We start from the raw sequence: 21,494 nt of genomic DNA, 5'->3' as shown, positions 1-21,494 counted from the left end.
AATGCAGAAATGAAAACTGACATTTAAAAATCTTAGTATTTTAGTGCATAGTTCTCATTAATAGGAGTTGAGTTCATGCCTAATTGCATTTGTGATCAATGTAGAAGTAGAGCTTTTTTTTTATTAAAGATAAAAACTTCTGTGCCTAATTAAGCTTTATAGAAGGCGATGGATACCAGGAATTTACACTTTGCAACCATTCATTTTTAAGGTAGCTTTTATCTACATGAAAATCAAATGTGTTACTTTTAAATGTAAAGATACATGTACTATTTATCTTTTCTTTTATGACAGATTAAATACAAAGAAAAATTTGATAATGAAATGAAGGATAAGAAACATCATTACAACCCTCTTGAAACTGCTTCTTTTAGGCAGAATCAGCTTGCTGCCACATTGGCAAGCAATGTAAGTTGTAATTCATAGAAAATTATTTTCAATATCTTTTGATTCTTGTTTTTTCTAGAATCGACTGTGTTGTAATTACTGATACTTAATCAAAATAATGTAGCTTCCAAGTAATTTGTAGTTGAACTGAAGCATATTTTTCTAAAGCTTTTGCTGAGAAAAAGATATTGTTGTAATTAATTTTTAATGGTTACTGATTACTAATTAGTTAATAAGTAGGAATAGTGTTGCAAATGAAGTTATTGTATCTGTTCAAGAGTGGAAATAGATTATAGAATTCTGCAGAGAAGTGGTCTATATTACCACAAATTAGTGGTTAGGACAGTAGTTACCTCACGTAATTATGGCTATGAAATTGAGTTTATTGTAAAGTACTGCCTGGTACATGGTGATTTATCATATAAAGAAATTTTTAGAAATTTTACTTTAATGCCTTACAATTTATTTTTTATCCCTTGTGTAAATGCTGTGAAATACTTCCTTATATGATTTGTTTTCATTCCGTGTTTTTAAAAATAATCAAAATTCATTTTACAAGAAATGATGTTTTAAATTCTTGTTAGAATTGAGCATAAAAACAGCAACATCAAAAAATTGATTACTTTGCTATAGTTGAAAATATTTAGATTTCGTTTTCAAGTATAAAAATTATGTATTATTGATCTGTTGCTTTGTTGAAATAGAGATGAAATATACTTAAAGGAACCTAGAACGTAGTGCTGAAAGCTAAAGGTTTGGAGTCAGATTGCTTGGATCTAAATCCTGTTTCATCACGTATTACTATGTCTTTGTCTTTCTGTGCCTCAGTTTTCTTATCTATAAAATGGGGCTACTTAAAGTACCTACTTAATAAAGAGGTTATTGTGGAGATTCAATACTTAATACATATATAAAGGATTTTAGAAAAGTGGCACATAGTAAGTGTGTGATATTTTTGCTATCAATATTTTATTATTACTGGTATTATATTTTCAAAAAGTTGCTTTAAAGAAGTCTGTGGCGATAGGATAGGAAACATCAAAATCCTCAAATCTCCACAAAGCATAATTGAAATACCATAGTAATTTCTAAAGAATAAAGTGGCTATTTTCTTTATTTTTTGAAAGCAGAGTTACTGTGAAAATTAATTTATTCTGTTAACATTACCGTTCCTGAATATGTAAACAACAAAAGGAATTATCCAAGTATTTTCAAGCCCATATAGAAATAACTTTTTAAAATTCATTCAGTAGTAAATCAGCACCATCTAGTGGCTCCTTGTAAATTCGTCTGTCAATTTACCACTAAATAGTCCTACTTTATGATGTATAAAAAATGTAATAATGCAAAAGCATAATATTTTCTTCTCCTAGATGGTATTTTGTTCCATGTTATTTTCATAGGTGAAGTACAAGAAAGACATTCAAAGTATGCATGATCCAGTTTCAGATCTCCCAAATTTGTTGTTTTTAGACCATGTTTTGAAAGCCAGCAAAATGCTCAGCGGCGTAAGTGGTTCATCTAGTGGCAACCGTAGTTGCCTTGTGGCTCCAAGAAGCCGATATGTCTGCAGCGTTCATGTGCTCACCTGCTTCCTTAGAAGGCCTGTGCCTCACTCCTCCTTCGATAACTAACCCATCGAAAAATAGTCCTCTGCTTGCAGAAGTCCCACCAGAGCTGTCACTTTGCAAAGGAGGTTCTTGCTTGCTCTCCAGTATCTCCTGCATACAACTATACTTAAAAGTGTCTGCACAACGGCCCTTCTATCATTCTTCTTTCCCTTACTTCATCTGTGTTAGATTAAAGCCGCTTGAAGTTCAGGCTCTCAAGTCAGGGATATTTTATTTTATGCAGGCCAGACCAGAGTGTCTTGTATTTAGTACGCCTTCAGTAGCATGAAAAATTGTCAGTCTGAACTGTATTTTCTCTGCAAATAATTCCTAACAGCATTTATACTGCATTCACACATTGCTTTTAGTCTTGTCATGGTTTCCATGTTCTCGGTCAAGGCAACCAGAAGAGAAGGGTGAGTTCTTCATGTCTTGATGAAAATATGTAGGTGCGCTGCCCACGTGGTCAGTTCCACGGGACTCTCACTACCCTGAATGCTGTTTCAACCCACAGTACATCAGGACCCTGACTTCGCTAGCTCTCGTAACTGACAACCCTAAGTCACATGTGGCTCCATTTTGTACATCTCAGGATGCCCCATGGTGGCAATGAGCTCTTATTTGACCATAAATTATTTCCATACCTATTTTAATAATCACTCTCTCACTCACTCACTCACTTGCTCAAAATTATCATAATTTATTGAATATCTGCTTTGGGCCAGACATAGATCAGATGCAGAAATATATGTTGGACAAGACATGAGAAAAAATGAAGATAGTTGTCTTCAGCTGATGTGCCTGGACTTAAAAATCTATAGGCAAAACTTGGTTTCCAGACAGTTAAATAATGAGATACAGCTTCAGGTCAATTTTAGAAATAATCTATACTTGGCTTCGGTGTTTTGAAATGTATGTTTATTATTTTGTAAGCCTCCTTTCTGGAATATCACTGCCACTGTCTTCCTTCCTTAATGGTGTGCATGCAAATAATTCATACAAAGTTTTTGAAAGTTTATTTTTTTCTGGCTGGGCATGGTGTTTCACGCCTGTAATCCCAGTACTTTGGGAGGTGGGTGGATCACTTGAGGTCAGAAGTTCAAGGCTAGCCTGGCCAACATGGTGAAACCCCGTCTGTACTAAAAATACAAAAATTAGCTGGGCGTGGTGGTGGGCGTGTATAATCCCAGCTACTCAGGAGACTGAGGGAGGAGAATCATTTGAACCTGGGAGGTTGCAGTGAGCTGAGATGGCACCAATGTGCTCCAGGCTAGGCAGGAGTGAGACTCTGTCTAAAAAATAAATAAATTAATTAAATAAAAATAAATTTATTTTTTTCTTTAATCATTGGTCCTTGGATGAAAAGCAGTACATTGGCGTTTCCAAGCTATTGAACAGGGAATGGAGGTTAGAGGAATATTTGGAGGGCCCAGAATTGGCAGTCAGTTCCAGGACACTTACATCATGCTGGCTTGCACTTCAGTGTTCATTCCCACACCTCTTTGTACATTCCTCTGTTCCTTGAGTGTCTCTGTTTCTGCCTTTTTTCTCCACGACTCATAGATATGCTCCTAAAATTGATATATTTTTATTCCCTGAGCCCCCTGCTTTCTTCACATTCATTCTTTGGCATCCAGTTTTCATAATGGCAGTGGCATTTGCCCTTGACCTTTCTCTAGCCATACTTAGCTTCAATTTCCTAGGGACATGGGGATTCATGTGTAAATAAGCCAATAAAAATATCATGGTGGTAATTTCAACATTTGGTGGCTGGAAGAAAGCGTGCCACTCCTATGCAATATTTCTTTTTCAAGAACGTTGACCTTTGTTTTATAATAACAGAGAAAAAAATCGCAGTCTAATTTAAATTGTTTCTATAATCTCTTCAGCAGAGAAAATGCAGCAAAGTCATATGTTACTTATTTCATATATCATATATAAAGTTTAGATCTTCATTTAGGTGGTGCTTTTGCCTAGAGGACAGATTTCTTTTTCCCCATAGGCAAATTGTGATTGAGTGACTATTTCATGGGAGAGAAAGACTTAAAAATGTGTTCCTTTTGAAGTGTGTCTACTTACAAAGTTGTATACATTGTATGCAAGCTGTATACATTTGCTCAACTTTATTGTATATCAGAATGGCCTCCCTTTATCTAGCATTTGTGAAGAAACAAAGAATAGCCTACTTTAACATTTTAATGTAAAAATTGGAATTTTGTTGATTTATAAATTAAAAGATTGAATGAGATTGCTCAATAAGAGATATTCTGCCAAAATTATCCATTTGTCATAGTAGCTATTGTTTTAAAGACCCCTAGATGTCTTTAGCAACATCAGAATTACCTTTATTTTAACCCAAACTCTATAGAGTGATATGAGTGCTTTAATTAGTGTGTAAAACCATTCTAATTAAAGTTTTGGAGAACATTTTCCCCTGGAAAATGGACCTCTGGTAGTGTTCAGTTTCTTTTATAACTTGACATAAATGAAGAAATATATATTTTGTGTTACTCTGTGTATCTCCCACTAGGAGGCAACAGAGACTGTTATATAAGGAAAGACACGCATTCACAGTTCTTTTGCAGATCTTAATTCAATTAAGTTTTCTTTGTTTTTTTTTGTTTTTGTTCTCTTAAATAGGAGTTTTTGAAATTCTTTGTAACTAAAATGGATAATTGTGTTGGGAACAATATTTACTGAATTTTTCAGTATATATTCATTATTTTAGATATATTAATATGTATTTGTTGTGGATTTTAACTCAGTAATAGACTATGTTGCAGCTTGTTACATTCATGATTATTTTATAAATACATATTACAAGATAACTTCTAATCAAATTATGAAGTCTATATTATTATCTTTCTTTCCAGATTTTAACTGGTTAAAAAAAAAAAAAAAAACGACGGAGTCTTACTCTGTCTCCAGGCTGGAGTGCAGTGGCACGATCTCAGCTCACTGCAACCTCCACCTCCCAGGTTCAAGCGATTCTCCTGCCTCAGCCTCCTGAGTAGCTGGGACTACTACTACTACTACTACTACTACTACTAGGTGCGCCCCGCCACTCCCAGTTAATTTTGTATTTTTAGTAGAGATGGGGTTTGACCATGTTGGCCAAGGATGGTCTCAATCTCTTGACCTCATGATCCGCCTGTCTCTGCCTCCCAAAGTGCTGGGATTATAGGTGTGAGCCACCGCGCCTAGCCAAAAAAAGGCTTTTTTAAAAAAAGATTAAAGGCGCCAAAATTTATAAATTGTTTCCGTCAATCAAGATGTACTCTGCGGGCTAGGTGCAGTAGCTCCTGTCTGTAATCCCAGTATTTTGGGAGGCCAAGGCAGGAGGATGGCTTGAGGCCAGGAGTTTGAGACCAGCGTGGGCAATATAGTGGGACCCTAGCTCCACAAAAAATAAAGAAATTAGCTAGGCATGGTGACATGCACCTATAGCCCCAGCTACTTGGGAGGCTAAGATGGGAAGATTGCTTGATCCCAGGAGGTCAAGGCTGCAGTGAGCCATGATCCTTGCACTGTACTCCAGCCTGGGTGACAGAGCAAGGCCCTGTCCAAAAAAAAAAAAAAAAAAAGTACTATATGAACATTTTCATGACCTTGCTGGGGGGTGCTATCCTCCCTGATTTTATTCTGGTTAGGTTTGGGGGAACATATATTGCAGCTCCCTAATTGACTGGAAGCACTTGAGGCCAGGCTCCCTCTGGGGACTATTGCTTTGTCCCACATGAAAGGGCAGCTCTCTTGTGGCAGGCCACTTGGGCATCTGTTCCGTTCCTAGCACTGGACTTTCTTCCTCTTTCACTCTGAAATCCCTGGAGCATCCCCTAAGATCAAAATGCAAATTTCCTTATGGCCAGCTCTTTCCTGCTCCCTTTCAAATACTGTTTTTGGATCCCTCCACTCTATTGCCGTTTTTACTGGCACCCCATTGCCTAATAAGCAACTATCTTTAGCTTCTTAAGTCTCTGTAGCCTTGAGTCTTTAAGAGCTACCATTTACTTCTAAAGGTCTTTTCCAAATAAGGCAAAATAACAAAGTGTCCAATCTCCAATGATAGAAATCATGAAATAATCATTTCTAAAATTTTCTAGTTTATAATTGTTATTGATTCATAATGGTTGTGTGTATTTATGCAGTAAATGTAATGTTTTGATACAGGCATACAGTGTGTATTGATCAAATTAGGATAATTGAAGTATCCATCAGTTCAAGCATTTGTCATTTCTTTCTGTTAGGAACATTTAAATTCCACTCAAGTTATTTGAAAATGTACAATAAATTATTGTTAACTATGGTCACCCTATTGTGGCATTGAATACTAGATCTTAAACTCATTTTCTCTAGCTGTATTTTTGCACCTCTTAACCATCTCCACTTTATCTCCTCTCCGTACCACTCTTCCCAGCTGCTGGTAATCATCATTCTACTCTGTCTTCATAAGTTCAGCCTCCCAAGTAGCTGGGGCTGTAGGTGCATGTCACCATGCCCAGCTAATTTCTTTATGTTTTGTAGAACTGGGGTCTCACTATTTTAGCTCCCACATATGAGTGAGAACATGTGAAATCTGTTGTTCTGTGCCTGGCTTATTTCACTTAACATAATGACCTCCAGTTCCGTCCATGTTGTTGCAAATGGCAGGATCTTGTTCATTTTTGTGGCTGTATAGTATTCCATTGTGTATATGTGCCACATTTTCTTTACTCATTCATCTGTTGATGTATACTTAGGTTGCTAATGAAACAATTGTTGTCATATTGCTGCCTGTTACATTTAGCATCTTTCAGTGGCCAAACTTGGCATCCCTGTTCAATTTGGTCTCTTACAAATTCAACGTTTTGTCTATATGTCCAAATAGTAGCCTTCATCCAATTTTTTCACCTTAAAAACTCAACTGACTGTTCCCAGATTTCTCAGTTTCTCTTCCAGGCACCTTTTACCCTTTCCTTTTTGGAAAAATAGTTGAATTATTTCTCTTACATTTTCCTTGTGACTCTCAATCTTCTTCATGGTGGAGTCTTTTTGTATAGGACTTTTTTATTCCTTGCCTCTGGGTTTCTTTTCCTCTGTTCTTTTTGCTTTTCTTTCCTTCTCTTCTTTTGAACAGTATTAAACATATTCCTGTCGAAAGATAAGAGCAAGAAAAATTGCCTTTATTTTGCCCCACTTTACCTATTTCCACGCGTCCCAGCGCTAGCTTTCCGTTGCCACTCCCTGGTGTTGTGAATATCCTTTACATTATGTTTGCAGTGAACTGTCCTCTGCCTGTCTTGCGTGTTTCATATGCTGACCTAGAGCAGGTCTGTCTTGCATTGTCTGTGTATCTCAGTGTCAGAAACCTCATACCTGCCAGCCAACTGCAGATGGGGATTTGGCAACAGCTTTGCAGCTCTTGGTGGCTTGTATTGTGCAGTTTGCATTTCTAAGTATTGATTGCTCTAATCAGTCTCTTTGATTCTAAATATATTTTCACATTCTGTATTTTAGCGAGAATATAAAAAGCTCTTTGAGGAAAACAAAGGAATGTATCATTTTGATGCAGATGCTGTGGAACATCTGCACCATAAAGGCAATGCCATCCTCCAAAGTCAGGTACGCACTTGCTGGCACCTCCTCTCCCTGCCAGGAACCCATAACCATCCTGAGGCCCGCTGCTCACTGCCGTGCATCTTAACTGAGAATGTACAGTTGCAGAAAAGAATAAATCCTGAGAATATTAGCATTACTTTTGAAAATATCAAACACTGTTTGCTATGTATGTATTGGGGTCAGGGGAGCTTGAACCATATTTCAATCTAAAGGCATTTTGTAAAATAACCATTACTTCACGTAATTAAAAAGTTACAAGATAGGAACTAATTAAACTGTGGTCAAACCACATGATGATTTAAATTTTTCTAGTGTCTTCATTTGTCATTTTGAGCAGTAACATTAATTTTCCAGGTACAAGGTTTATTATAATTTCTTATTTCAATTATAAGTGTTATTAAAAAGGGAATACAATATTACTAATGTATTCTTGATTAATATTTTTTCCAATATGAAATTCCAGGTACCGCCTGAGTAAACTTAAAAAAAATCTTCTCTCTAACACACTTTAAAGTTGTTATCTATTTTTTTAAGTTCTGAGCTTAAATAGTTGCAAAAGATGTCAGTTCCAGCATCTGTTAAGATAAAATATTATATCACTCTTTTAAATGTATTCTGTGGAATTTAAAGTCCATAATAATTTCATACTCACCTTCATTGGTTTTAAAAATATACGAAACAGTTCCCCTTTAAGTCTGGAAATATACATCATTTCTAAAAATTTCTTACTTTCATTTCATTTATTTCACAAAACTTTTGTTTGAGATGGAGTCTCACACTGTCACCCTGGCTGGAGTGCAATGGTGTGATCTTGGTTCACTGCAACCTCTGCCTCCTGGGTTCAAGTGATTCTCCTGCCTCAGCCTCCCGAGTAGCAGAGATTACAGGTGCATGCCACCACGCCTCGCTAATTTTTTTTTTTTCTGTATTTTTAGTAAAGACGGGGTTTCACTATATTGGCCAGGCTGGTCTCAAACTCCTGATCTCATGATCTGCCTGCCTTGGCCTCCCAAAGTGCTGGGATTACAGGTGTGAGCCACTGCACCCGGCCATTTCACAAAATGTTATCCTGGTGGTGTGTGCTATTATACTTCCCAGTACTTTTATTGATCACTCTGTCATACTCTTTGCAACAAAATTATGTCCACAAATAGGTGTTTTAAAATGTGTCATATTTCCTGTTTCATAAAGTTCTAAGTTTGAAAAATTTCTCTTGGGTTGAATTATCATTAACATTATTATTTTAATAACTTAATTTTATAGATAATTATTGAACATATAAATTTCATCAAGAGTGCATTTCTGCATGAAATGAAGTATAAAAACTTCTATGAGTTTAATTTTAAACAGTATATTGCTTAAAAAGCCAACCATTCTGATGGCTTAGATATTATTTTTTTGTTATTGGAAGATAAAAAATATCACTCATTTTATAAACCGAAGTAAGATGAGGATTGACTGTAATTGAATTAAATAATTCATAATATGATATTAAATATTGCATAGTCAAATTGATATAAATCATATAAGGTCTGTGTGAGTGTTTTACTCAGTGTCTATGAAAAAATTCAGCATCCCTGGAGGACGTCATCCTCCCTTTGACAGAAAAAGTGGAGAATCATACCCATGTTTTCTTTCTTGTTCTTGATTTACCAATAGACATCAATGCAACCTCAAGGATCTCTCTCTTTCTCACACCTGCTACCTATGTGTGTATGTCATTTGCATATTCATGTATAACCCCATATATATGATACATATCTATATATTCCAGCCATTTGACAAGATGCTTTATACAACTCCTAGAACTATGTTAGTTAGTTGTTCTAAATTATTTTTATCCCTTAGGAAATTTTCTATTACCTGTTTACTTTCCTTGTATGTCGTTAACCAAAGGGAACTCAGTGATCAACCTAAATGGCCAGAATAATATGATTTTAGACAACAAGATGACAGTTTTGAACATATATTTTTTCTTACTTTGTTCTGTTTGTATAAGGGCTTTCGATTTATATATGCGTTTCTTTTTCCAATGAAGGTTAAATATAAAGAAGAATATGAGAAAAATAAGGGAAAGCCAATGCTTGAATTTGTTGAGACACCATCATATCAAGCTTCAAAGGAGGCTCAAAAGATGCAAAGTGAAGTAGGTCAATTAGTTTGTTACTAATTGCTTAATGTATACTTGATGTTTTGTTGTTTGAAAGGACGCAGAATGTTCAGTGGGTCCAGAAGAAAGAGTGCTGCTCTGGACAGATTCAAGGACCTGCTTTCTAGACCCAGCCACCCACTGCCTGGGATCGTGTCTAGGTCATTGAGTTTATCTGGTCCTTAGCTTTTCTCATTGGTGAATATGGATCTCAAGCTGGATGAGCTTTTAAAGTCCCCCTCAGTTCTAATTTTCTATGATAATATAACTGATGCTTTCAGATGTTAATTTTACCTTTTGCCTTTCAGATGTCAATGTAAAACTATGATGAGTTAATAAAAACTAAAAACGAATAGCTGGTTGCTTTATTTACCTGGCCCTTTTTTTTTTTCAATGAAAATAGAATGAACATTTTAAAAATACTTACTACATGCTAGGTAATATGCTAAGAGTCTTATATATGTCAGCTCATTTAATCCTCACAGTTAAGATGCTAGGAAGGTGTTCTCTGTAGATTAAGAATATGTCTACTGAAATTGTCTTAGATGAAATTCTGTATTCAGTAAATGTTAAGGTTTTAGGACCTAGTCAAAATCATGAATGATTCCCTTTTCTCTTTAGTTTATGTTTTAGTCCATTTTGTATTGCTATAACAGAATACCACAGACTGGGCAATTTATAAAGAATAGAGATTAATTTCTTTCAGTTCTGGAGGCTGGGAAGTTCAAAATCCAAGGATTCACATCTGTCAAGGATCTTCTTGCTGCATTATCCCATGGCAGAAGGTGGAAAGACAAAGAGTGCTTGCACATGCCTTAGAGGAGGAGATGGGAAACTCATCCTTTTATCAGGAACCCAACACCCCCGTGATAACAAAACCATTCCCATGATATCAGCATCAATCCATTCATGAGGCAGAGCCCTTATGGCCTAATCACCTCTTAGAGTTCCCACCTCCCAACACTGTTGCATTGGGGATTAAGTTTTCAACACACAAACTTTGGGGGGACACATTCAAAGCATAGCAACATATTTGATTGATTTTTTTTCAATAAACAATTAAGAGTTTTTTCTACTTACCTACTTTATTCCCAACCTAAGATTATGCTAAGTAACATCTCGATATTCCCCATACTTTTTTTTTCTCTGTTCCAGTGAGACTTATTTGTGTGTGTATGTGTGTGTGTTTTCCTTCCTACCTTTTCAGGATCAGACACACAAGGTTTTGTCTGCAGCCTATATCAAAGTTTTATGGGTGCAGCTGGGTTCTTAATGCAAAGGGATAGAAATAGTGGATGCTGGTCTCAGTCCAATACAACCTTGATCCTTCATGCTAGACATGCTCAATGAATAAGATCCTTTCTGTTCCCCAATAACAACATCAAAACAGGCAGAAATGATAACTTGTGGGCAAAAAAACTCTCAGGAATTTTGTAATCATTACCCGTGCTATTTGTTGAAATGTTATAATTCATCTTCTTGGGAAAAAGGCACTCAGATATTACCATGGTTTATTGAATAGACAAAGTTGTTTAATTTCTTCTTCAAGCAAAAAGGAAAAAAATTACTTGTATTTTTCATGTCTTATTCAGTGGTCTCCAATCTTTTTGGCACCAAGGACTGGTTTCATGGAAGACAGTTTTTCCATGGACTGGCAAGTGATGGTGGTGGTGGAGGGGATGGTTTTAGGATGAAACTGTTGCATCTCAGATCATCAGGCTTTAATTGGGTTCTCATGAGGAGTGCACAACCTAGATCCCTTGCATGCACCATTCATAATAGGGTTTGCGCTCCTATGAGAATCTAATGCCACCACTGATCTGACAGGAGGCAGAGCTCAGGCAGGAATGCTCCCTCACCCTTGCTCACCTCCTGCTTTGCTACCGGGTTGCTAACTGGCCATGGTTGCTATTGGTCCATGGTCTAAGGATTGGGGACTCCTGTCTTATATATTCTTAAGCCAGTGAAGGGGAATCTGATAAAGAAATATCAAGTAACTATTTTGATTAAATTATTTATTTGTTTCAAGTGAATTGATACTAGTGAATTTGGCCAAAGTTCAAAAATCCGACAAAAATTTACATTTAATGGAATACATTTCCCTAGAATACCTTTTCTTCCTTTAGAAAATAGTGTGTAAACACTGTATAAAGTATATAAAGTATTTTATACATTCTTTTCATTGCTTTACTATCTTCCACTGTGGCAGTACTTTTTGGGTGGAGTAGAGCCACCCAATGAATGTCCCCATTTTGTAGAGATAATGTGGCCGTTGTCACTGACCCAGAGCCTAGGGAAAGTTTTCTATTTTCAGGAGCTATCATAGTGCTTTTGCTTAGTGGGTCTTCTGAAAGGTTAACCCATTTCCCATTTAGAATAAAAAATGTGCAGTTTGCTGCCAGCACTGATTTAATTTTCCATAAACATGCTCTTTGAGGCTGAAGCAAATCGGACCTGATTTTCAATGTGAAAATAAAATATAAAAGCTGTTCTTGGAGTTATTTCTAAACAGAACTTGTCTCTAATTCTAATGGAACAGACAGGTTTATAATGTTACATTAGGATTAGAGACAAGAGTATTCTTGAGGCAAAAGGGAAATGGGTTAAGACAATATGAAGTTGTTAACATACATTTTCACTGAAAGGCACAGGGATCAAAAATGACTTTCCTTTTCTGAGAACATTTCTGGCAGTATCAGTATTTCAGGCTGGGCCTCCTCTGCTAGTTTCCTCCCCTGCCCCTTTCCCTTTACCCCCTCCCCTCTTCTTTGGTCCTCAGCCCTAGAAACATTCATGCTAAGCACCCTTTTATCATTCTGGTTGCACAGTTTCTTAACTTTTTTTTTCCTTCTGTGGATAACTTTCCTTTCGCTGATAAATCCAGAAACTTAACAATTCATGATTAATATATTCGAATACTATGTTTCTGTAGTAGAAATGACAGTAATTTATGATTTGGGATTTTAGATAGTCTCTCTTTTCTTCACCCAACTTCTTCTCTCACTCTTGCCAAGTGAGACATGTTTTCCCTGACATATATTCCCTTTAATTGTAGTCATTGACTATTAGATATTTTAGGCTCAACCATCATTTCTTGAGGAGAGTGAAATCTTTCAGTAGAAAGTATCTTTGGACCCAATTCATATGCTACAGGCTAGAAAAGTAAAGTAGCTAAAAATCTTAGACAAAGTTTGATGTAAAAAATATTTTTAAATATAGGACCGATGAAGTAGATATAAAGAGAATCATCTGTCTTAGAGATGTTTTTTTATTCCCAAGAGGTAGGTTTGACTATCAGTTTCTCGAGGAACCTCTTACAGGTAAAGTAAGTATTTATGATCCCAGGAAAAGCCACTGGTATCTTTGCTATGGCCTATAATTAAGTTTATCATGCTTTCTTCCAATGCCAGATATAGGTTTAATGTGTGTGTTTTCTGGAGGAAATCTTTAAATCTGGCTTGAAAAGTTCTTTGTCTTATTTCACAAATACAGCTTTCTTCAAAAAGCATACCCAAAAAGGTTTTTTTTTTTTTTCCTAGCTATATATTTTGGCTCCTTCTAGTCATAATTAACCTCTCTTAATGACATACTTCAGTAAAATAACTTTTTTTTTTTTTCCAGAAGGGCTTTTTGAAGTGAAATAGCTGATGTAAATGAATGCATGAATACGTAGAAATATTTCTATTTCACCATTTAAAAAGTCCTTTTTAGCCTGGAGATGTCCTAGATTCAGCCTTGTAACTGTTATCTCTACTAATTCCACATAAGGAAGAGGAACGTTTCTAGTCGTTGTTTTGGTCATTGTATCTCGGTTCTTTAGTTCAGGATGTTCTCAATGCAGCTGCTTATTTAGCTTGATTAGACTTTCAGAATATCCTTTGTGTCTCTCCTTGTGGCTATATCCACATCGTTTGTTAGATTGCTGTACAGAACACATGCGCTAAGTGAGGAGACAGCATGCTTCTCTTATTCTCCTTCATGGTTTAGGGACATTCATTATTTATAAAATTACCTATCTCTGTAATGAATAAATAATGAACCTGGAAATATCTTCTCATTTTGCCTGAATAACAATTCCATGCAGAATTTATTTACCTTTATCATTTCAGGGATGCAATTTGAACAAAATATTTGGCTGGTAAAATCTGGGCCCTTGTTTAGTAGATATTTCACATGGATGGATATTTTTGTTATTTAGAGAGGCTGTCTTTATAGTCATAAAGCATGCATTATCACTGATTTTTCGAATATGTAGTTCTAATGTTAGAGTTCAGAGAATCATATCCAAAGAGTGGTAGAGTGTGTTAAAAAGGCTAATGGTGGTCTGAATCTAAGCCCCCAACTATCACCGTCGCATCCACCTTTCATTTCTTGTTGTGAACTCTCACTTAAAGGAGGAGTTCAGTTATAAGGTTCAAGATAAAATTCTCCTCACAGCACAACTTCATTCATATCAGACACCATAGATGGTAGAGAAATATTCTCAACTCCAAAATCATTAAAGGGAATCCCCCTCCCTAACCCTCAGGCATCATTACATTTTAGAAGTGGTATTTGCTGAATTTGCAAAAGTCTGATGAAGAAAGATGATGGGGACATGAACGTTAATGCTGCTTGGGTTTGATGGTGGTTTGAATGGCTTCCGTGCCACCAGATTTTCCCTCAGTCAGTGGATCCACTCACCTTGGAGTAAACCAATTGGGGGATCCAGTCAAATAGAGAGTCTTGTTGGTTCTCCTCCAAAAAATGGGCTGATGTTAATCCTAGACTAGTAAGATGTTAGGAAGCCTCACTTAGAATGATTTACCAGAGGAAGATTCCACTTAATAATTCTCTTTTATTTGGTAGAATTCTAAAATTTATGACAAAGTTGAACTTATTTCCCTGTTGATAGGATGACACTTATGTGGTAGAACTACCGAAGAAAACATCATCTTTGTTCTGGGAACTCTTGTTCAAATCTCTTTTCAATGGTCACTGATACTTGCTAACTTTAAAATTATGTGGTCTTATTTAACAGAAAATTTACAAAGAGGATTTTGAGAAGGAGATTAAAGGAAGGTCATCACTGGATTTAGACAAGACTCCAGAATTTTTACACATCAAGTACATCACCAGCCTTCTGAGGGAGGTACAATCTTGGTGTTTATTATTAAATATCACGAAGAAAAGTAAAGAAAAAACCCAGGAAATATTTACCTAATTCTCTACTAATTTAGTGTTTGAGATATTAAGGCATTACTCTTTTTTTTTCACTTTAATCTTCACTAATAAAGTTTTGCATTTTCATTAAAAACAAGAAAGTGTGTGTTAACATTTCCAATTAAAGTTGCGAGAAGAAATTACCCAGATTTCCCGGGAAAACTTGAAAAACAGCCTGGTTTTTTGTTTTAGTTGTAGCTCAGAAGCTCTATAAATAGTTTCATAGCTTTATAGCAGTTTTTAAAAAAATGTTTTGAATATGGGTGGAGAGAGCTTGATTCTTTCAAATTTAGTTAGTATAAAAACATTTCAGAACCAGCTTTTCCTGTTGCTTTCCCGCAGCAGATGTCTCTAAAGGAAGGAGGAAAAAGACCAGAGTTCTCTCCCTCTCTTGACATTTGATATCAGAAATAAGATGTTCACATGTGAAGGTCTGGATAAATGCTACATTACTTATAAGTAGTTTGTGTTCTAAGTAGGAAAAATAATATATTTAACATATAGAACAGAGGAACTCATGTCCACTTTTTATTTTATTCTCTGCAAAAATTTCCTCAAAAACATAATGGTGCACTTTTTGCTCACAAGTAATATATTAAATTTTCTTAACATTAAGACCTTAAAATTAAAAATATCATGTCTATAGTCCACTCCTTTAAAAGCTAATTTTTTTGTTTTTTAAATGGCCAAAAAGTAGCTCATAGCTTTTCCAAATCTGCTTACATACTCTTTATATTAAGGGAAAGTGTTCCCTAAGTATAAATGTAGTATATAATGTAATATATGTATATGTATTATATACAATATGATAATATATATTATATGATATATAAATGGAATATATATTACATATATATATGAAATTTCCTTTCCTTTTGAGTTTTTGAACTGAGGAAACTATTCCTGAAGGAAATCTCTTAGACCAGTGAAATAAATTTGAGATTAATTACCTATAGGAGCACATCATCATGAACTTCTTTAATAAGCAAATGCTAACTGGCCTATATCGTTTAACTGGTTTTAGAAATTTAATGTGATTCAGTGTTGTAATATGTATTGTGCTGTAATTTCTATAAGAGTTCTTTTGCTACACTATCTTTTCTCACTTCTAGTTCCTAGTAAAAATTTTTGAAGTTGAAGGCTAAGCAAATGGCAACTTCCTAGACAGTAGAGCTGTGGGTATTAGAGGCTAGGACACAGTGGCAGGAGGAGAGGATGGGGAGAGGTTGGTTAACGGATGCAAAGGAATGAGCTCTGGTGTTCTGCAGCTCCGTGAGGTGAATATGGTTAACTATAATGGATTAGATATTTTCAGTAAGCTAGAAGAGAAGATTTTGAGTGTTCACAACACAAAGAAATGATACATATTCGAGGCGATGGATACGCTAATTACCCTGATTGGATCATTATATGTTGTGTATACATATTACAATATCACTCTGTATCCCATAAATATGTACAATTATGTGTCAGCTAAAAATAAAAGGGAGGAAAAAAAGAGAAATAGTTGGCCATAAGGCTTTTCAGAAGAATAAAGTTTAATAATAATTTTTAAAACAATTTCAAATAATGGCAACTTCCTACTACTGTTGTCTTCCATTTAAAAATACACACTATTTATGTGATTTTTGTAAAAGGAGAATCTTTTTTATCCCTTATATACAAATGGCAATGTGAAGTCTATTTTGAGATTCATAAATGACTTTACTATGTGCCACTGCCATTTTCTTTTAGTCCCCTTTTGGAGTGAATCTTAATTTATTCAAAATACATGCATCAGGGTAGGAAAAGGCTCAGAACACTGCATTGTATTGGTCTGTTCTGGCTGCTATAACAAAATACCACAGACTGAGTGGCTTAACCAACAGACTTTTCTCAAAGTTCTGGAGAATGGGAAGTCCAAGATCAAGGTGCTGGCAGATTTGGTTCTTGGTGAGGGCCCTCTTCCCGGCTTGCAGGCAGACACCTTTGTGTTTTGACTTCAGTAGAGGGAAAGAACTCTGGTCTTTTTCCTCCTTCCTTTAGAGACATTAATCTTATCAAGGGAGTCCCACTCTCACAATCCCATCTAACCCTAATCACGTCCCAAAGACCCCACCTTCAAGTACGGCCACACTGGGGGCTAGGGCTTTAACATATGGATTTTGGTGGGACAGAAACATTTAGTTCATAACGACTATGATGCCAGGTGAAATAAGCCAGGCACTGAAAGACAAATCCTGCATATTCTCACTTTTATGTGGAATCTAAAACACTTGAATTCCTAGAAGCAGAAAGTAGAATGGTGGTTACAGAGGCTGGAGGGTGGGAGGAATGGGAAGGTGATAGTCAAAGAGTTCAAAATCTCTAAACAGGAGGAATACTTTTTTTGAGATCTAGTGCACAGTGTGGTGAAGATAGTATATGGTACACTTCAAAATTGCTGAGAGTAAATTTCAAATGTTCTCACCACAAAAAAAGTAAATATTTGAGGTAATGGATATATTATTTAGATTGATTTAATTATTCCACATTGTATTCATAAATTATGACATAATTTTGTACCACATAAATATATACAACCCTAAATTGTCACCTTCCAATAAGAATTTTTAAAAATTAAAAAATTAACTTAAAAAATAGTTATAGACTGTCTAATTTGAAAAAGAGGACCTTTGGTGACTTAATTAAATTATTACTTCCCTTTCTAAGTGTAAGCATTTAGCTTCAAATGAACTTTGCATTTTTTACTTTGTGGTTTTTACATTGACATTGCATTAGAGTGTTCAAAGGATCATTTTATACTTCATTTCCTTTGATTCCCCCCATTGCCCTTTCACATTAGTAGAACAAGTATTTTTATTTTCATTTCATCAGGGTGGAAATCAAGGTTGAGTTACTTAAAAGTCCTCCTGAAGGTCATACCACCAAATAAATGAAAGAGGTCTGACTTTCTTTTTTTTTTTTTTACTAGAAAATAATTTCCATTAATAATTTTTCTGTGCTACGATTAATAAGGTGAGAATATCCCTTTTATTTTTTAACAGGAAATGACATTTTCATTTATATTACAGTATTACTGATATTGAAAATGTTTCCATTTTCTCAATATTGATTAGTTATTTATACATTTTATGCATGTCTATTGAAACTATTGAGGCTTTTCTTATTTTTAGGAGATATTCATATGATATAATAAAGATAAAAGTGACAAATATTTGCTAAGTGCTTTTACTTGTTTTTTTTTTTTTTTTTTTTTAAAGCAAACGCTTTTCCTTTAATTAATTTTTTTACATTTTAAACCGAATTTATCATAGCATTTATTATGGTGTCAGATATTTCTTTTTTTTATTATTATACTTTAGGTTTTAGGGTACATGTGCACAATGTGCAGGTTTGTTACATATGTATCCGTGTGCCATGTTGGTTTGCTGCACCCATTAACTCGTCATTTAGCATTAGGTATATCTCCTAATGCTGTCCCTTCCCCTTCCCCCAACACCACAACAGTCCCCGGAGTGTGATGTTCCCCTTCCTGTGTCCATGAGTTCTCATTTTTCAATTCCCACCTATGAGTGAGAACATGCAGTGTTTGGTTTTCTGTTCTTGCGATAGTTTATTGAGAATGATGTTTTCCAGTTTCATCCATGTCCCTACAAAGGACATGAACTCATCATTTTTTATGGCTGCATAGTATTCCATGGTGTATATATGCCACATTTTCTTAATCCAGTCTATCGTTGGACATTTGGGTTGGTCCTCCCGAAGGTCACACCACCAAATAAATGAAAGAGGTCTGACTTTCACCTGGGTTATTTGACTCAGATCATTCCAAAATTATAAAACAGCCCATTCCAATGTCTAGTAAGCTATTAATTGAGCAGAGGACAGGCTAATTTAATTATATTGGATGAAGGGAAAGTAACATGAACCCTAGAATTAACTGGAACCTGATTTCTTATCAATAAAGGAAATTTCATCTTTCATCTGGCAAGTTAATCATAAATGTAACTTAGTTGGATAGGAATAAGATATTTATGATTTTCATATGCAATTAAGAAAACAAGCAACTCATTAGCAGAGAAAAATAAGTTGTATGTAAGTATTCATAGAAGGCATTTGGATCTACTTAAAATATGACATTCAAATGGGTGAAATTCAAACTATTATTAATTTGTAGAAAATGTTTTGGTTTTACAACTCTTTAAATTGCATGGAGACAGCCTTCCAAAAGCAAAGCCAATAGAGAAGATAACAGAACCAAGAGATGAAGGAAGAGAGACACCATGTGATTTCCAACTTGACAATAACTCAATCTTTGGATTTTCTATTCCATGAGCGAATGCATCTCCTTTGTTGCCTACCCTAGTTTGAGTTGGGTTTCTGTCATTTGCAACCTAGGAGTCACCATCACCATCATCATCACTATCATCATCATGAGCCATAGATTCCATCATCTATGCAGATTTCATTATCTATGGATGATTCCATTCATCATCATGAATGTTGAGCCGTAGATTCCATCAGAGATAGTAAAGGGGGCCTTGAAATATCCTGAGGCTTGTAGAAGGATAAAGTAAATACCTGAAATAATTGTGATGGATAGTGTTTGAAGTATCTGCTTTCAAGTACCGTCTATCAGGCTGTGGTGAGCCCAAGTAATTGAAACTCCTAATAGCTTATTAGACATTGGAATGGGCTGCTTATAATTTTGGAATGACCTGAGTCAAATGAAAGTGGTTTCTGCTCACTTTTTGAACTTCAAAAAAAAAAAACTCTGGCTACATCAGTCCTTTTGATTTTGTAATTTTCCATTCTTTTGCAACCATGTTCTTTTTTGGTAATGCATGTTTTATAGACAACTTTCAAAAATACTTTAAATAATTAAAAAGGAACATGTGTTCTTAAGATCTTCCTCACCATTGAAAGAGAAGATGTCTTTTAAAAAAATCCACTATGGTACCAAAACATATTGACAGAAAGTATGAAAAGGAAAAGGCTGAAAATATTGGAAGCCACTCTGAACTTGGTAGAGGGGAAAATGAAGTGTCTGTAGGAAAAAAGCATGAATACTTAGCTGTCTGATTCATTCCTTCCTAGCAATATTTTCTCATTTCTGTGATCTCTAGAAAACATGTGGAATAGCACAGTGGATAAAGTGATTCCTGCTAAGTTTTGAACTGTGATATTCTTGTCTCATAGAAAGAATATAAAAAAGATTTGGAAAATGAAATAAAAGGGAAAGGAATGGAACTTAATTCAGAAGTTCTTGATATCCAAAGAGCAAAGCGAGCCTCTGAAATGGCGAGTGAGGTGAGTACGTTCATTTAACACCTTAGATGAAATTGTTTTTAGCTGATTTTCTTATCTGTCAATCTTTCTCAAAGGTTCTATACATCTATAAGTTTTATATGTAAGTGATTGTAAACAGCTATATCCTTGTAGTCTTTTCTTGGACTATTAATTTTTTTAAAAATCCCCTATGTGATGTGAGAAAAATGGCCATTTCCCCATTTTGGAGAAAATCGATATAATAAACGAAAATAGTTTAATGAGATTTAGCTTCATCTTTTAAGCAGGTAAAAGGCAGATGATTGGGAAGGTGTGTTATTATGGTCCATCAGTAACTGCAGGTAGAATGTTCACATGCTTTCCCACTCAAAACCCAACCGACTCTCCCAGTCTTGCCCTGGGCTGCTGAATGAACCTTATTCAGCCTCTTTATCAAATGAAAGTGGTTTCTGCCCACTTTTCATGCACTTCATAAGGAGAACTGAAATGTCTCTGAAGTGTTTTCAGTCCTGTAATCCTTGTATTATGTCATTACTTTGGGTCATATAGTGTCACTGTGCTTTTAAGAGACTTTGGCTGAATTTAGCAGTGAAAGAGCTTAAAGCCTTGTCCCCATATTTTGAAACTCTGATGATAATGATGATGATAGCGATGACGATGGTGATGGTGACCCTTAGGTTGCAAATGACAGAAACCAACTAAAGTAGGGTAGGCAACAAAGGAGATGCATTCGCTCATGGAATAGAAAATCTGAAGATTGAGTTACTGTCAAGTTGGAATTCAGATATCTCTCTTCCTTCATCTCTTGGTTCCGTTATCTTTACTATTGGCTTTGCTTCTGGAAGGCTGTCTCCATGCAATGAACCCTCTTAATAACAGGATAACTCATATCTATGGCCAGTAATCCCAGTGGGAAGTGAACATCCCTTTTTATAGTTCCAATTAAAGTCTTAGGTTTGAATCTCCTTGGATTGATCTCTATCCTGTGCTCACACCTGGCGTAATCACTGTGTCTGGGGTTGGGGGAGTAGAATGTGCTTATTATCCTCTTGTGGTCACCCATTTGTTGAGGTAGTTTAACAGTATCTTATAAAAAACATTCTGAATTTTTATGTGTTTAAAACATGACCTTAATCTCGGCTATATTCACATTCTTTAAATAAAGGAAACATTTAAAAAGCACTTTAGTAGAATTAAAAATATATGTGGGGAGTAGGGAGGTGATGGAAATCAATCCTTCCCAAGGGTATGGATTGAGCGAACTTAGAGGTCATTTC

At 35.5% G+C, this 21,494-nt stretch overlaps 1 protein-coding gene and 1 long non-coding RNA gene across 9 annotated transcripts in view; one reads left to right on the top strand and one right to left on the bottom strand.

Annotated features, from left to right (window-relative positions):
• The window catches only part of LOC129491982 (uncharacterized), a 75,174-nt gene extending 60,645 nt beyond the window's left edge, over nt 1-14,529 (bottom strand). For 2 of the 3 annotated variants that reach the window (XR_010113818.1, XR_010113819.1), the window contains exon 1: nt 6,987-7,487. This is a non-coding gene — a long non-coding RNA (uncharacterized lncRNA). Of the gene's footprint in view, nt 1-6,986; nt 7,488-14,427 lie in introns of those variants that run through there. The other variant, XR_010113820.1, reaches the window with a different exon arrangement.
• Nucleotides 1-21,494, top strand: part of NEBL (nebulette) — a 391,737-nt gene that overhangs the window by 311,153 nt on the left and 59,090 nt on the right. Inside the window, exons 8-13 of one of the 6 annotated variants that reach the window (XM_055296709.2) lie at nt 295-408; nt 1,791-1,895; nt 7,494-7,598; nt 9,634-9,741; nt 14,765-14,875; nt 20,128-20,238. The exons of the other annotated variants lie outside the window; for them this stretch is intronic. Of the exons in view, the coding sequence (XP_055152684.1) occupies nt 295-408; nt 1,791-1,895; nt 7,494-7,598; nt 9,634-9,741; nt 14,765-14,875; nt 20,128-20,238 (654 nt within the window). The remainder of the gene's footprint in view (nt 1-294; nt 409-1,790; nt 1,896-7,493; nt 7,599-9,633; nt 9,742-14,764; nt 14,876-20,127; nt 20,239-21,494) is intronic. 6 annotated transcript variants of the gene reach the window in all.

The sequence above is a fragment of the Symphalangus syndactylus genome, chromosome 10, assembly GCF_028878055.3.
Source record: "Symphalangus syndactylus isolate Jambi chromosome 10, NHGRI_mSymSyn1-v2.1_pri, whole genome shotgun sequence".
Lineage (NCBI taxonomy): Eukaryota > Metazoa > Chordata > Mammalia > Primates > Hylobatidae > Symphalangus > Symphalangus syndactylus.
Note: the sequence above shows the minus strand (reverse complement) of the source record. Positions and strands in the feature narration are given on the sequence as shown.